This window comes from Aspergillus caelatus (assembly GCF_009193585.1).
Source record: "Aspergillus caelatus strain CBS 763.97 unplaced genomic scaffold BDV27scaffold_278, whole genome shotgun sequence".
NCBI classification, from domain to species: Eukaryota; Fungi; Ascomycota; class Eurotiomycetes; order Eurotiales; family Aspergillaceae; genus Aspergillus; species Aspergillus caelatus.
Genome location: NW_022475541.1, coordinates 15,651 through 29,784, shown reverse-complemented (window position 1 = coordinate 29,784; position 14,134 = coordinate 15,651). Strand labels below are relative to the sequence as shown.

The 14,134-nt window shown below is 47.5% G+C and overlaps 4 protein-coding genes across 4 annotated transcripts; 3 read left to right on the top strand and 1 right to left on the bottom strand.

Annotated features, from left to right (window-relative positions):
* The first annotated feature begins 999 nt into the window (after window positions 1-999).
* BDV27DRAFT_56858 (lactate 2-monooxygenase) lies at window positions 1,000-2,682 on the top strand. Its single transcript, XM_032076964.1, has 4 exons — window positions 1,000-1,400; window positions 1,454-1,475; window positions 1,529-2,171; window positions 2,227-2,682. Exons 1-4 carry the CDS (start codon window positions 1,192-1,194, stop codon window positions 2,562-2,564), a joined length of 1,212 nt encoding a protein of 403 aa, XP_031922286.1. The 5' UTR covers window positions 1,000-1,191; the 3' UTR covers window positions 2,565-2,682.
* A 330-nt stretch (window positions 2,683-3,012) lies between these two features.
* BDV27DRAFT_56856 (uncharacterized protein) lies at window positions 3,013-7,047 on the top strand. The gene is made up of 2 exons (XM_032076963.1): window positions 3,013-3,574; window positions 3,633-7,047. Exons 1-2 carry the CDS (start codon window positions 3,218-3,220, stop codon window positions 6,828-6,830), a joined length of 3,555 nt encoding a protein of 1,184 aa, XP_031922285.1. The 5' UTR covers window positions 3,013-3,217; the 3' UTR covers window positions 6,831-7,047.
* Window positions 7,048-7,083: 36 nt separating this feature from the next.
* On the bottom strand, window positions 7,084-8,081 carry BDV27DRAFT_136515 (uncharacterized protein). Its single transcript, XM_032068782.1, has 3 exons — window positions 7,887-8,081; window positions 7,594-7,812; window positions 7,084-7,517 (listed from the first exon to the last, which is right to left on the bottom strand). The coding sequence occupies exons 1-2, from the start codon at window positions 7,998-8,000 to the stop codon at window positions 7,627-7,629; spliced, it is 300 nt and encodes a 99-aa protein (XP_031922284.1). The 5' UTR covers window positions 8,001-8,081; the 3' UTR covers window positions 7,084-7,517; window positions 7,594-7,626.
* A 528-nt stretch (window positions 8,082-8,609) lies between these two features.
* BDV27DRAFT_168730 (uncharacterized protein) lies at window positions 8,610-13,732 on the top strand (the record flags this gene model as incomplete). The annotated part of the gene is made up of 12 exons (XM_032074850.1): window positions 8,610-8,625; window positions 9,142-9,595; window positions 9,650-10,465; window positions 11,077-11,196; window positions 11,258-11,346; window positions 11,382-11,471; window positions 11,519-12,063; window positions 12,115-12,239; window positions 12,292-12,440; window positions 12,496-12,671; window positions 12,727-12,910; window positions 12,963-13,732. 12 exons carry the CDS (start codon window positions 8,610-8,612, stop codon window positions 13,568-13,570), a joined length of 3,372 nt encoding a protein of 1,123 aa, XP_031922283.1. The 3' UTR covers window positions 13,571-13,732.
* Between the last annotated feature and the right edge of the window lie 402 nt (window positions 13,733-14,134).

Here is a 14,134-nt window from a genome sequence, read left to right as displayed (position 1 = left end):
GCGTCTCGTAGAAAGAAAGACGGGTCCCTGACCAGTCCCCAGCGTCTGAACACACAATCACACCGACTGGCCTTGCATCGCGCAAAAGATCGAGTCACAGAGGCAAAAGTATCCGAAAGTAGGGAACCCCGCGCTCCGGTTGCTTGAGCCTGCGTGTGATAATCAGCAGAATGCTAAGATCTCCGATCGGTAGTTGATCTAAAGATCCCTGAGGATTAGAGTGAGGCAACAGACAAGGGTCCTGGAGAAGATCATTCAGGAACAGAAGATCATTGAAGAAAGCAATGGATGAATCATTTCATTTAATTGATAATGGCAAATTAGCTCATGTTTAGACTAGTGGACCATGTTTTTTTCCCACCCCACTATTGGTCCCGGTGTGGGATGATGGTTAAAGTTTTACGCTCCGGCTATTGAAATTTTTCTCAATCAATACAAATTCCTATCATGCAGCCACCCAAATCACGGCATCCGGTTAGTAATTCTTGGTATTTGCCTCTCAATCTTGTCATTTTTACATCAATACCTCGATGGTTCAAGTAAGGACACATCTTGGTACTTATGAATTGTAAAGCGGTCAAGGTTGAAACTTTAAAAGATACGTAAAGAAAGACCCTGAAAGATAAGCAGTGTGATTTGCCGCTATCCCGCAGACATTTTAATGCATGAACCATTGCAAATCCAGTTTTCTGGTACGTAGATGGACGGAACTTCCCTCTTTCATGCCATGTTAAGCAAGGGGGTTTCAATCCAGTGATGGTGCTTACGTGTAATGACAGCAGGACAGTCCAACTCAAATCATTTAGAATGAATCTCCTTGTGTTGATCCTTTATCGAATTACTCAATATAGATATAGAGTCGGCTCGCCACTCGGAAGTTGTATTGGCGGGTAATGGAAGTCCTGGTAAAAGCAGACCACTCTTTATGTCCATTTAAATGCTTTTCTATTCTTTTCTATTTCTTGTCTTGAACAAACCGCTTCCAGGAATATGAGATATGGCAGTTCATGTCTAGTAACGTCATTGCCGAGTATATCCCAGTTTCCGAGGTAAATAGAGCTCACGTGGTTTACCCCCCCTTTGATCCTGGAACTACGATTTCTAAATATAATTGTTGACAATGGAATGATCACGATCCGATTATTTGGCCGTTTACGAGCATAACTGCGATAGTATTCGAAAGCATTCAAAATGCCTGAAAGGTATGGTGATTACCAGTCCGTCATCTATGCCCGTGGGGCTATAGAAAGTGTTCAGCCAAATGTCACTACGGACCCTCGTCTTCTCGAGGAACAGGCACGCAAGGCACTTGGGGTCCGATCTTTCAATTATGTTGCTGGGGGAGCGGGTGAAAAGGCTACCATGGACAGCAATCGGCTGGCGTTTCGCCAATGGAAACTGTAAGCTTGCGATCGTACCGTACATTTCGCGGTAGCTGACATAATGTGTATAGTATTCCAAGAATGCTGAGACAGGTTGGTTGAAGGACAGAATTCTTTTCCGTTCGGTGACTGATAGTCTTGTATAGGTGGATGACCAGGACCTTTCAGTGGAGCTCTTTGGCCAAAAGTACCCGAACCCAATCTTGATGGCACCCGTCGGTGTCCAGAGTTTGTTCCATGAGGATAAAGAGACGGGTCTAGCCGAATCATGTGCAGAAGTTGGAATTCCGTATACCCTTAGCACGGCCAGCACTAGTTCCATTGAAGAGGTGGCCGAGACGAATGGGGATGGAAAACGATGGTTTCAACTCTACTGGCCGCAAGATGATGACGTCACGCTCTCGTTGTTAAAGCGTGCTAAAGACAATGGCTTTTCTGTTCTCGTAGTAACTCTGGATACTTGGTCCCTTGCCTGGCGACCGGCCGACTTGGACAATGCTTATGTCCCGTTCATCAAGGGTGTTGGCAACCAAATCGGTTTCTCTGACCCGGTGTTTCGTGCAAAGTTCGAAAAGGAATCCGGCTCTAAACTAGAAGAAGATATTGTCGGAGCATCTCGGGCATGGATCTCTGACGTGTTCCCTGGCCGGCCTCATACGTGGGAGCATATCGCTTTTCTACGGAAGAATTGGGATGGGCCAATCGTTCTTAAAGGGATTCAGCATGTAGAGGATGCAAAGCTTGCTCTCAAAGCTGGGTGTGATGGGATCGTCGTTTCTAACCATGGGGGTACGTATACTACCACCTGGTAATGCCGTTTGAATTGATTATTGACACTCTACAGGTCGACAGGTGGATGGTGCCATTGGCTCCTTGGATGTGCTTCCTGAGATAGTGGAAGCTGTCGGTGACAAGATGACGGTCCTATTCGATTCCGGGATCAGGACTGGTGCAGACGTCGTGAAAGCTCTATGCTTAGGGGCCAAGGCAGTGTTTGTGGGTAGACCTGTAGTATACGGGCTTGCAATCAACGGAAGAGAGGGAGCCAAATCGGTGATGAAGGGGCTGCTGGCCGATCTGTGGCAGACTATGAGTTTGTCCGGTATTTGCACCGTCGCCGAATGTACTCGAGATAGAGTCAGGAAAGTCCAGTATCCAGGAGACCTGAAGGCTATGATGTGAAAAGACCAAAATGATTATTATTGGCTTGTATGTATAGCGGTCTGTCATGAGATCAGTGTTCTTCCTCGGTCACGGAAATCGGCGAGCGGAGTTTAAGACAGCAATGTACGGATATGTCAGGCCAATGAATAAACCGTGAAAACAAATAATGATCACAAAATAAGTTCTACATCAATAGTCTTAGTATGTATTGAGAAAATGGCTAATCATGAGATGCGATTCCACGGTTATGATAACCGAGAACCGGTTCCAAAGGAGTAGATTTTAAATACTTTCCAAGGTTGTTGGGGGGAGCTGAAAATCACATGTCAAATATTCGACACTCTCCTCAACGTACTATTCCCCCCCCCCCCTGATTAATGCGCGGAAGGCGGAGGATGACTTGTACCTTGCCGCTTGGTGCTGATCTACAAGACGACTTACTCCGTACACCTCATTGCCTTTCCGCCAGGAACCCGGTCACTGACGCAACATCCCACGCGCTGATTTAATTTGGCAAAAGCATACTTACATTATCTTTTTGTCTTATCTCCATTGCCACGAATGTAGTTCTTCTTGTTTCTGGATGCGTTCGCTCATGGATCCTAAACACCCTTTTAATGTTAATACAATAAGAAAAAAAAAGGTTCAAGTGATCTGTTTAATGATTCACGATGCCTAATATATTCGGCCTTGTGTCGATGTTGAGGCGAGTTGAGGCCCAGCCTGATCTGGAAGTGGCCCAGGATGACGGCGCAAGCCATACACCCGCAACATCAGGCGCGACTCTACTTCCACGTCCAGTGGCTTCGATTGTTTCCTTTGTTACCCAGTCTACTTCGCTCTCTCTCCGAGTCGGGACTTTTTTCGGAGGAGTGGCTATCGATGGAGCAAGAGCTACCACACTGACGGGATTGGAGCTCAGTAGAGCAGTCATTGAAGGCGTCCTGACAAGGGCCGGGCGGGATGTGGCTACGAGGAGCAGCGGAGAACATGGCAAAGTAGAAGCAGAATCTATACTAGAGCGAAGCGTAAGTTCAGATCTAGTGCCTAATCTAATTTGACTTACATTGGCTGATTCATGTTTAGCTTGCTACTCTGCACAAGTCGGTCACGTCTGCATCGTTCTTCGTTGCTGCAACATTCCATTTCTCTTCTACAACTCTTTCATCTGCTTCAAATATGTCTCAGGCGCTTCTGTCTACTCTTGATGCAATACTCGGCTCAACTGAGTCGTCAAGGGCCATAGCTGCTATCATAACACTTATCCGAAGAGAATTTCGGAACCCAAGCGTTGAGTCTATGACCCATGATAACATTGGTGTCGGTGACCTCCTAGTAGGCACAGTTGGGTTCGCCATGCTTCAACGTTGGGGAAGGAAAAATACAGAACGACAAATACGTACGAATGGGGGGGACGAGGCAATCTGGGATGTTGTCATCTTGGATAATGGCGTCAGAGCAGATGTTGTCGGGATGCACCAAATAGAACATACAAGAAGGCGTCGGAGCGACTTTCACGATGAAACGAGGCGTTCATCTTTTATATCGCCCGGCAATGACGAAGAAACCTTCGATGCTGTGCAGCGTCCGGCGAGTAGGGGTGATATGGCTGAGAAACATCCCCTTTCGCTTCCTCTAGGAGACCATCAAATGTCCGACGATGAGATCCGGTTGTATATTATGAAGCAGCTTCCTCAAGGCTGTCGTGCCTCCATAAAGACTGATCTAGTCACTGCACGTACTATTACTGTCGATATCTATGATGACGACAGCGCAGAAATTGCTGCTCCGCCCGGTACGATGATGATTGAAGAAAGGTTCCGTAACGACCAAAGCCTTGGCGGTAGTGGAGGATCGAGTCCTCCCCAATTTCCCAAGCACACTGTTGTTTTTCGAACGGCTTTCAATAAATCTCAAAGTGCAGACGTGAGGCTATCACGTGGAGACGATATCTCGGACATATACGAGATCAGTTCTGACCATGACAACCAGAGACCTTCCTTGAGTCAAGGTATTGCGATTACTGACTCACTCCCTGACGTCGAACCTACTATCGTAGATCACCGTCATGCTATACCCCAAGACAAGCCAATACAAGCCACCCAAGCTGAAATTGGAGATGGCAGCCATCGAAACGCTCGTTTTCTGGGAATGAATAGATTGGATAAATCTTCATACGAGCCAGCGCTACTCGCTAATTCAAATAGCTCTAAGCGATACCGTACAGACTCTCCTCCAACCCCCTCAAACGAAGCCGACACTACTTCGAAAGGCTCGTTTGGGAAAGGCTCCCTGACGAGGTTTGCACAGAAAGTGAAGCCGGCGAGTGTTGAGAGAAGTGACCAGAGTAAGCGGCTGTCAGTGAAGGACAAGTCTAACACGTCACCTGTTCATTCTGTCCAACGCAGCAAGGGTTCCAAAGGCTCTGTCTTTGAAAGAAAACCATCAGCTCCCAGACAATCTCTGAAACCTACCGCAGAAGCAAAACCGGGAAAGCCACCACTTTCTTCCAAGGCTCGAGTTTCGCCTGTAGCGAACCGAGGCTCACCAAGATCGCCTTTACAAAGCTCTCGACTGTCTGTCCCTTCAACAGTACGAGGTACTAGCGCACGGGAAATGGCCCCCGAGAGGAGTCCGATGCCTGAGTTTTATGCAATACATGAGAAGAATGAAGAATCTTTCATGAAGCAAACCGATGCTTATTCGACAAACGTACGCCCAAGATCTTCTGCAGGTGTGAGGACACATGTGCGTAGCAGCAGTTCTATGTCAGTCACACGATCTGAGACGGACATGTCTGTGTCTGTCAATGATGGGCGTCCAAGCTCCTCAAATTTGCACAGAAGCTCTCATACGTTTACTCCCAGCATATACTCCTTAGCGACGGCTGGTTCGGAGACCTCACTCATACTTGCACATCGGTCCCGCAAGAGTGCTTACGATGATATGGAAACTATACAAGCATTAAGCCGCGATGGACTTGTACCAGGAATCTTTCCCGAAAAGCATTTTGTGCAAAATATAAGGCGTTTCCTCCGGTTTTCCTCGGCATCTTATGGGTCAAATGCCCTCAAAGTCATGGGTGTTCCACCAACGACCAAGGCTCTTGCATATCAAGAATCTGACAGTCGAGAGCACAGTGACTTTTCAGATCACACCGGCCTACCGGCTTCAACAATTCTTTTATCATCCTTTGTCGATCCCGCAGGTGGGTCAAACGCTGCTGGGGAGACGGAGACCGGCTTTCCTCTTGTTCATTACCTGTTCCTAGATCATGAATCGAAGGCCGTTGTCTTGACGCTTAGGGGGACATGGGGCTTCGAAGATATCCTCACAGATATGACCTGTGATTATGATGACCTGGAATGGCAAGGAAAGAGCTGGAAAGTTCATAAGGGTATGCATGCTTCTGCGCAACGACTGTTGATGGGGGGAGGTGGGAAAGTTATGATTACAATTAGAGCTGCCTTGGAGGAATTCCCAGATTATGGTGTGGTGCTTTGCGGTCACTCGCTAGGCGGAGGCGTTGCTGCACTATTAGCTACTATGATATCGGAACCTACGAATGATGGTTTTGGGACATCGTTTGTGACTGCCTCATACCAAGCCACCGCGCAACATTTACTCCTAACTGGAAGCAGCGAGGCTAACCAGACGGCTTGTTTTCTTCCCTCGGGACGACCTATACACGTTTACGCATATGGTCCGCCTGCAGCCATGTCCCCTTTTCTTCGCCGTGCGACACGTGGGCTAATCACGACGATTGTTAACGGTCATGATGTGGTACCCAGCCTCTCTTTAGGAATTTTGCATGATATGCATACGGTATCAGTGGCTTTCAAGAGTGACGTTTCAGGAACCAAATCGCATGTACAAGGCCGTGTTTGGAATAGCTTACGGCAGAGCATCATTAATAAGTTCTACGTCAACGAGCCGCCTATAGTCCAGCATGCTGGTGACGGTATTGGCGAAGATGCTTGGGCATGGAAGACTCTCAAAATGCTGAGAGAGGAAATGCTCGCGCCTAAGCTGATGCCTCCGGGAGAGGTATTCGTGGTCGAGACAATGCGCGTCCTGCAGCGGGACGCTTTCACGTCCGATCTGGGTGATGATGGCCATCCGCGACTAGGTCGACCAGCAACTAGAGTCCAGCTCAAGTTTATTCGAGACGTCGAATCCGTCTTTGGAGAAATGAGATTCGGATCAGGAATGTTCAGTGATCACAATCCTGCACGTTATGAAGCAAGCCTCGCGGCGCTCTCGCGTGGAATTCTAGATGATTGATGCATTATGGTTTGGTTGTTATCTGACCGTGGAAGAAAGCGACATGCAGGCCGTAACTTGTTGGGCCAGCGACCCTCGTTTTATCTTTTTATATACTTGTGTTTTCATTTGTCAAGTCTCCGGCGTTACACCGAGAAGTTATCCAGTCCAGTTTTGGACGACGCACATATCCATTAAGGCGATCTAAGTTGAATATACCCCTATAGCGCAATCGTTCATTAGAAATAGAATGTGAGATTTCAATTGAAACATCTTTAGATGTTATTGAGTGGTGCTCATCGTTGTGCCATATCCTGGTTAAGCAACTGGGTCTGGAATAATCTATTTGAAGGATGCACAGCATCCGCACGGCCAGAGGCCGACCCATGCACTTATTTAATTTAAGTGATTCGTTCCCTCATACCTGCCGCCCTCGAGTTGCAGCAACCTTGGAACGCTTCTTTGGCCCAATATAAACGTGAATGCGTGAGGACTGCGACGCGATATGGTGAGCAATTGATGATCGAGCACGGTAAGAGCTATAGTGATCTCGTCGTCAAACCAAACCTCAAACTGGTTCAGCTTGCCTATCGAAACCACGGAGGTCAAACCACCCTGGTAGCAACCAGCAAGCCCAGCGCAGGGCTCGATATACCGAAGGGGTCGCCCACATTATATTATTATAGATAATCCAGCATGGCCTATTGTCTGCGAAACAAAGAATAAATATCAGGGTTTCGCAAAGGGCCGGAGAGCAAAATCGTTTTTCTCAAGGAGCACCAACCTCAAACTTAATTCTGTAACCATAGCCTCGTATTTAACCATTATGAGGAGGCTCCCTCTTTGATCCGTCAAGACCTTTCTGTTTCCTTTCCTCAATTCGAGCATCAAGATCGCGAATCTGCTGTTCAACAAGCCCTTTCTTCGCCGCTAGATTTTGCCGCATGTCCCGAAGAGACGTAATTCGTTCGTCTATTGTAGCTTCCTCTTTTTTCTGGACTGTCTATACTCGCGGAGAAAAAGTAGTTAGCCAATTGAAACAGGCGGGGAAATATCAATGGCATCCTGTGGCCATACCTGGGTGACCTCTTGGTCAGTCTTGATACCGGCGCCGTAGAGTGTTCCGGCGATGGTGATTGAGACCACCGCGGTGGTTAGAATGAGACGTCGAGCTTTCTGGGTAGAGGCCATGTTGGAGACGAGAGGTAAGATTGACTCTATATCGCAAGGATTAAAAGGATATTTAGGAATTGGATCGTTCGTGCGGAGACGATGAATCTCCGCAATTAATTGAGAGGCTAAATCAGATCAAGCAAGGCGGCAACCGTATAAGATTCATTGAGCCGGCAGAATTTTTGAACGTTTTCTACTAAGGACCGGCAGATGTTGGATCTTTTGGTGGGTCATTATATTACACTTTTCGGCCTATAAGAAGCTAATTACAATAGATAAGGCTAGTATTAATAAATATCTTAACATTCCTATCAAATTTGAAGCTGAATAAACAAAAGTTGGCTGAGATAGAGGAGGTCTATAACACTACTGGAGGGCCCATTTCCTGGCCACGAGGTTCAAGCGGTCTTTACTAGCGCGGAATCGTAGAGTACCGCTTTCTGTTCTAGGAAAGATAGACTTCCAGCTAGCTTTCCTTTGTAACTCTAGTCTATCCGATCTTGCCGTTTTTCGATCAAGATTCCATAATCTAACCGTATTTAGTAACTAGCTATATTGCTAAGCACCTACCTACAATTCAACTATGAGTTAACATTTGGTCAAAACTGTCAAGAATTGACTGTAACTATGCTAGATACAGACTGTAAGATCAAGGACCGGTGATCCTTGCCAATATCGTCACTAGCTAACATTCGCTCTTGTCTCCCCTTCTTCTACAGCTCTCTGTACTTGTCTCCTTAACTCTGTTAAGGGCCAAAGCGACAGGGATTGATAAGATTAGTTCCAAGTTGAACGATAAGGATCATTACATAATGGCGCCTTACTCATAGGGAATAGATCTTGATAGCAATCTTTGATGTTGAAAACACGCCCTTCCATTGACATACGCCTTTTCGGAGACAACCCCCGACAGCTTCGGATATGATCCGAACCACTCGGACGATGTGGGGTTTTCTTAAACTAGTTGTGTATATTATACCAGCCCTATAACTTACAGTCTATGCTAGTATTGAGTAATTCAACGAGCACTTTGTATCTATGGCTTCAAGACCGTCTATTGGCTATTTCCGAGGGGCTCGGTTGGCAGTGAATACATCTCGAGGCCGGCATGACCCGCGCTGGCTGTGTCGAGATGGATCGACCGTATCTGGACCTAAAGATCAACTGCCGCCACACTCTCTCTTGCCAGGTAAGATGCTATGGCGATCGCTTTTAGTGGCTACTATTTCGTCCCACCCGTGGCTGTTGACTCCAGCGTTGAGGACGCTCTCCCTCATCGCTCAGCCTCGACTATCTTTCTTGGATGTGAATAAGAATGCCATATTACGCGGGGTCCTAAAAACAACATTCTACAGCCACTTCTGTGCTGGGGAGAATGCTGTCGAAGTCACTGGTACTATTGACCGGATCAAGCACATGGGTTTTAAAGGTGTCATCCTTACATACGCTCGAGAAATTGTGGTCGACGCCTCATCCCAAAAGGTCAATAGCCCTACAACGAATAATGAGAAGGCCAACGCACAAGCGACAAAGAGCCCTGAAATTGAAGCCTGGAGGCAAGGGGTTCTGGAGACGGTCGAAATGCTGGGAACTGATGACTTCTTAGCCCTGAAGTGAGCTGATTCCGCATCAGGCTATTTGCTAAAAGGCTAACACAATGCTTTCAGACTCACTGGGGCAGGTCCTCAAGTAATGCATGCGCTCTCCTCCAACCAGTCCTTACCGGAGCAGATGATGTTTGCTTTGCAGGATGTCTGCACTCGTGCTATTGAGCGTAATGCACGCATCTTTGTCGACGCAGAGCAGCAGTCTGTCCAATCCGGTATTGACGCTGTTGCTTTAGATCTGATGCGTCGCTACAATCGAAACGGTATTGCCGTGGTATACAATACTTACCAAGCATATCTCAAGTCAACTCCCGAGAATCTTCTTTCCCATCTTGGCTTAGCAGACAAGGAAGGGTTCACTCTTGGTGTGAAACTAGTCCGAGGCGCATATATCAACTCCGAGCCACGCCATTTGATTAATGATACAAAACCTGGTACAGACGACTCTTACAATGTAATTGCAGCTGGAATTCTACGCCACCAATACGGTTCCTTTGGGGTTGGACGACAGTTCCCTTCTGCAGAGCTGTTTCTTGCTACACATAATAAGGAAAGTGCTCTGGCAGCGGACTCCTTATACAAGGAACGACTTGCCGCCGGGCAACCGACTACTAAGGTGCAGTATGGACAGTTGCTGGGGATGGCGGACGAGGTTAGTTGTCGTCTGTTGCAGCTTCGTGATGACAGCAGTCAAGCGGCACAAAAGGCGTCTCCCGAAGTATACAAGTGTCTTAGTTGGGGAACTCTCGAGGATTGTCTATCTTACCTTCTACGTCGGGCCGTAGAGAATCGTGATGCGGTAGGGCGGACGAAGCAGGAATATTATGCGCTTAAGATGGAGGCCAAGCGTCGGATCAAGAATCTGTTTAGTCTTCGGTGGTAGTTTACTCTAGAACCCCACTATTGTTCTGAGATTCTTTCGTATGGGCCTCTCACTCAATGCACGGTAGTAAGTGTCAAGGCACATAGTCCACATCCGATATTTCGGTAAAAACAAAAGAGCCGAAAGAGCAAACCAGACTATGGCACTGTACGGCGGCGTACTGATAAAGCTCAAATATTGGACCATATCTTCAGGCTGTTATGGATATGGGGAAAATCAATATATGTATCTTGAATCTTGGGTGGAAATTTGCAGCAGCGAACTACGGTAGGGTTTACCGTTTAGTCAAATACTTTGATTTATTAAATTCAAAGACCGGGATCTCTTCCGAGTTAAACCCCACCCACCTTCCACTCGAACAACCTCAACTATCTTTGAGTACTGACGATTTCCATGGATGCTTTCACTCATAGACGTATTACACGATACTACTAGTGCTGTCGATTACTTGGTATTCCAATCCAATTGCGCTTATGACAGCATTTGAAGATGGTGACTACAAATTCGCGCGCGACCAATGCGTGAGTCCTGATAACCTTCGGAGGTTCCATCCGAAGGTTCAATCCACGCAGTAACGGTACGGTACCATACTGACATTCTATAGATGTGAGTCTTGCCGCCGACGTAAGGTGAAATGCTCTGGAGATCAGCCCTGTCGCAGCTGCGTTAGACATAACTGGGAATGTGTACCTGGTCATGCCGGTCGTAGAAGGTATACCGAGGCGTATGTCCACCTTTTTCTTTTCACTAACACTGGGGGATTTCATTGACAGTTCAATACATAGACATGTCAAAAATCTACTAGATAAGATTCAATTATATGAAGAGCAACTTAGTACTCTTTCGCAAGGTATGTGGGAAACAATGCTAAAGAGTCACGGACAAATCATGACTTGTAAGGATTAGCAGCTCCCCCTGCCACATCAGGCACAGGCATTCGCAATGAATACACAGCCGAAGCCATGCCTTATCAAGAAAGCGACGCGGGGATTAGTCCAGGTAAGTTGGTAGCTCGTTCATCGTAGAACTTTGACTGACTGAATTAGCAACCGATTTGACTTCAGGACCGGCATTCGAATCCCAAGTCAAGTCACTTCTTGATAGGAACCACCCAACTAACAGCGCAATCTTACGGACCCCCGAAAATAGAGGCTCCACTGAAGCTGCAACGAAATGGACGTCGGCGAGGCCCCTGGTCAGCGAAAATGCTGTGCCGACTATCCCATCTTTAGAGGAGTCACAGCATCTACTCGACCGGTTCCTCTTCTACCTTGGTGTTAGCCAGCATTTTTTCGACCCACGCACCTTTTCTGATAACATGGTACTGCTCTTCCAGGATGACCAAACACAGGAACGCCAGATGCACACGACCTGGTTCACCGAGTATCTGCTTGTCATGGCAATGGCCAAGCTGATGGATGTAGAAGACCCTTCCTCCCAACCCCCAGGTGCGAGTCTTTTTGCAGAAGCAATGAGACGGTTGTCTCCACTGCATCAATTGGGCGAGGAAGGGGCTATTGCTGTTGAGATCCTAACACTCATCGCCACCTACCTCCAATGGTGCGATCGGAAGCATGATGCGTATCTATATGTATGAAGAATTGGTGAACTGAAACCAGGCACAATGACTAACCGGATACAGATCGGCCTCGCTTTACGACTAGCTATAGCCTTGAGCTGTGATAAACCAGCTCGTGAACAACGCTGTCTGCCTTCAGAGACAGCTCATCGCGTGAGGCTTTGGTGGACAGTATACATGCTGGATCGGCAGGTCTTTAGCCTATATATGTAAGACTCAAGTACTAACCTAATGGTGTAGACGTCTTTCTTCCGGCCTAGGACTGGCCGCTGGCTCAGATGAGCGACAGCTGCGCGCTGAGCTGCCTCGACAAGCCATCGGGTTTCAATCCCCTATTGCTTTGGCTATTAATGTCCGTATTGCCCGTGCTACGGACGAGATCATGTCTTGTATGTGTTATTTCTGATGGACAAGCGATACATCCCGCCTCTAACGAAATATTAGCACTATATGGAAATACATCCATTACTCAAATGGAGCTTGTCCACAAAATCCAGAAGATCCTTCAGGATCTTTATGAAACAGGCCGTTCCTTCCCCCCTGCTCTTGTTCTCGATTTCAGCCGTCCTTTGCAGACAGTAACACGGACAGGCGCGTCGCTCTACCTGATGTTGTTCCAGGTCAGTCAACCTCAGCAAGGTGCTATATGGCTCTACCTAACCAAAAGGTCGATAGGCCATTATACTTTGTACTCGCCCTGTTCTTCTGCAACGTGTTCGTCGGGAGGTCCAAAGACAAAATAATCAACAGGCACTGCAGCCTCTCCCAGCAGCGCTAGGCCGCCTGTGTGAAACGTGTAATGAGGCCGCGACGAAAAGTTTAGCCATTCTTCACGCACTCAAGCACCAGCAGACCATACGTATGTAATATCCTATTTCTATCCTCGGCTGTCCCACTAACCATCATTGCAGCCCGATATGGCTTTTTCGATCTGGACGCTACATTTTCCGGCGCCTTTGTTCTAGTCATGATGGGCCTCGTGGACAAGGCTCGGGATCAGCCTCCCCCAGCCCTAGACCAAGCATTTGATGTTCTTCGGTTTCTGTCCCGCGCGGGTAACCTAGCCGCCGAGCGGCGCTTGCAAGATATCACACATTCTTGTTTGCACATATGGCCAAACCATGTTCTAGGAACAGATAGAGAGCAAGATGAAGAAGTAGATGGAGGCTCGCCGAGTGCAATCAATTTATCTTCGCTAGGCCCGAGAGTAGACGCAACGGGCCCTCACTCATCGGCTCCGGCCCTTCCTTCGCAGCCACCACCCCAATACACGGCCGTGGCTACCGAAGGCTGGGAACAGGACCGGGATGAAAGCCGACTTCTGGAGACGTGGATGCACCCGGATGCCGCTAATGCGATGTTTGACATGCAAGTGGACTGGGATTGGAATCTAGACCTTTCGGTGGAGGCAGAGGGGATTTACACCAGTTTCTTTGATCCATCCCTGCCACTTACCGGTGTAGATCATTCGGATTGGTTGGAGATTGAAAAGATCTTTAACGGACAGAATGACCCGTAGGTTTGTTTTCTCTTGAATTTCTTGCTCACCGGCATTTTCTTTGTATATAAAGAACTGTTCTGATTTGTATATGTCTTTTGTTCGATTGCTGTTTGTCAATATCGTGGAAATATAGTTCCACATCCACTTATACTTCATTTGAAGGGTACGTCACCTCATCTGCTAACTGGAAATCCTCGTGATACTCCTCATGCTCGTAAAGCGAGCCAGCAAATTAGTGCTCGTCGCCTTATTATTAGTACCACTAGCCCTAGTACCGCCGAAAGGCTGATGTCCAACCACCACACCACTGCTCTTGTAATTAATATAGAAGTTACCCGCTAAATGACGCGACTTCTTCTCAGCAAGATCAATAGCAGTCCGATCCTTCGCAAAAAACGCCCCAGTCAAGCCAAACTTCGTACTAGGATCCACGAGAGACTACACCTCCTCAAACTCCCCATCAGGGAAGACATGAACCGCCAGATATTCTTGCCTTGGCCTAGCATGGTGGCGGCCATGATGTTGTAGCGGTCTTTGGCGGAGATTAGTTCGGCGACTCGGAGGAAGATGGATGCTCAGCTG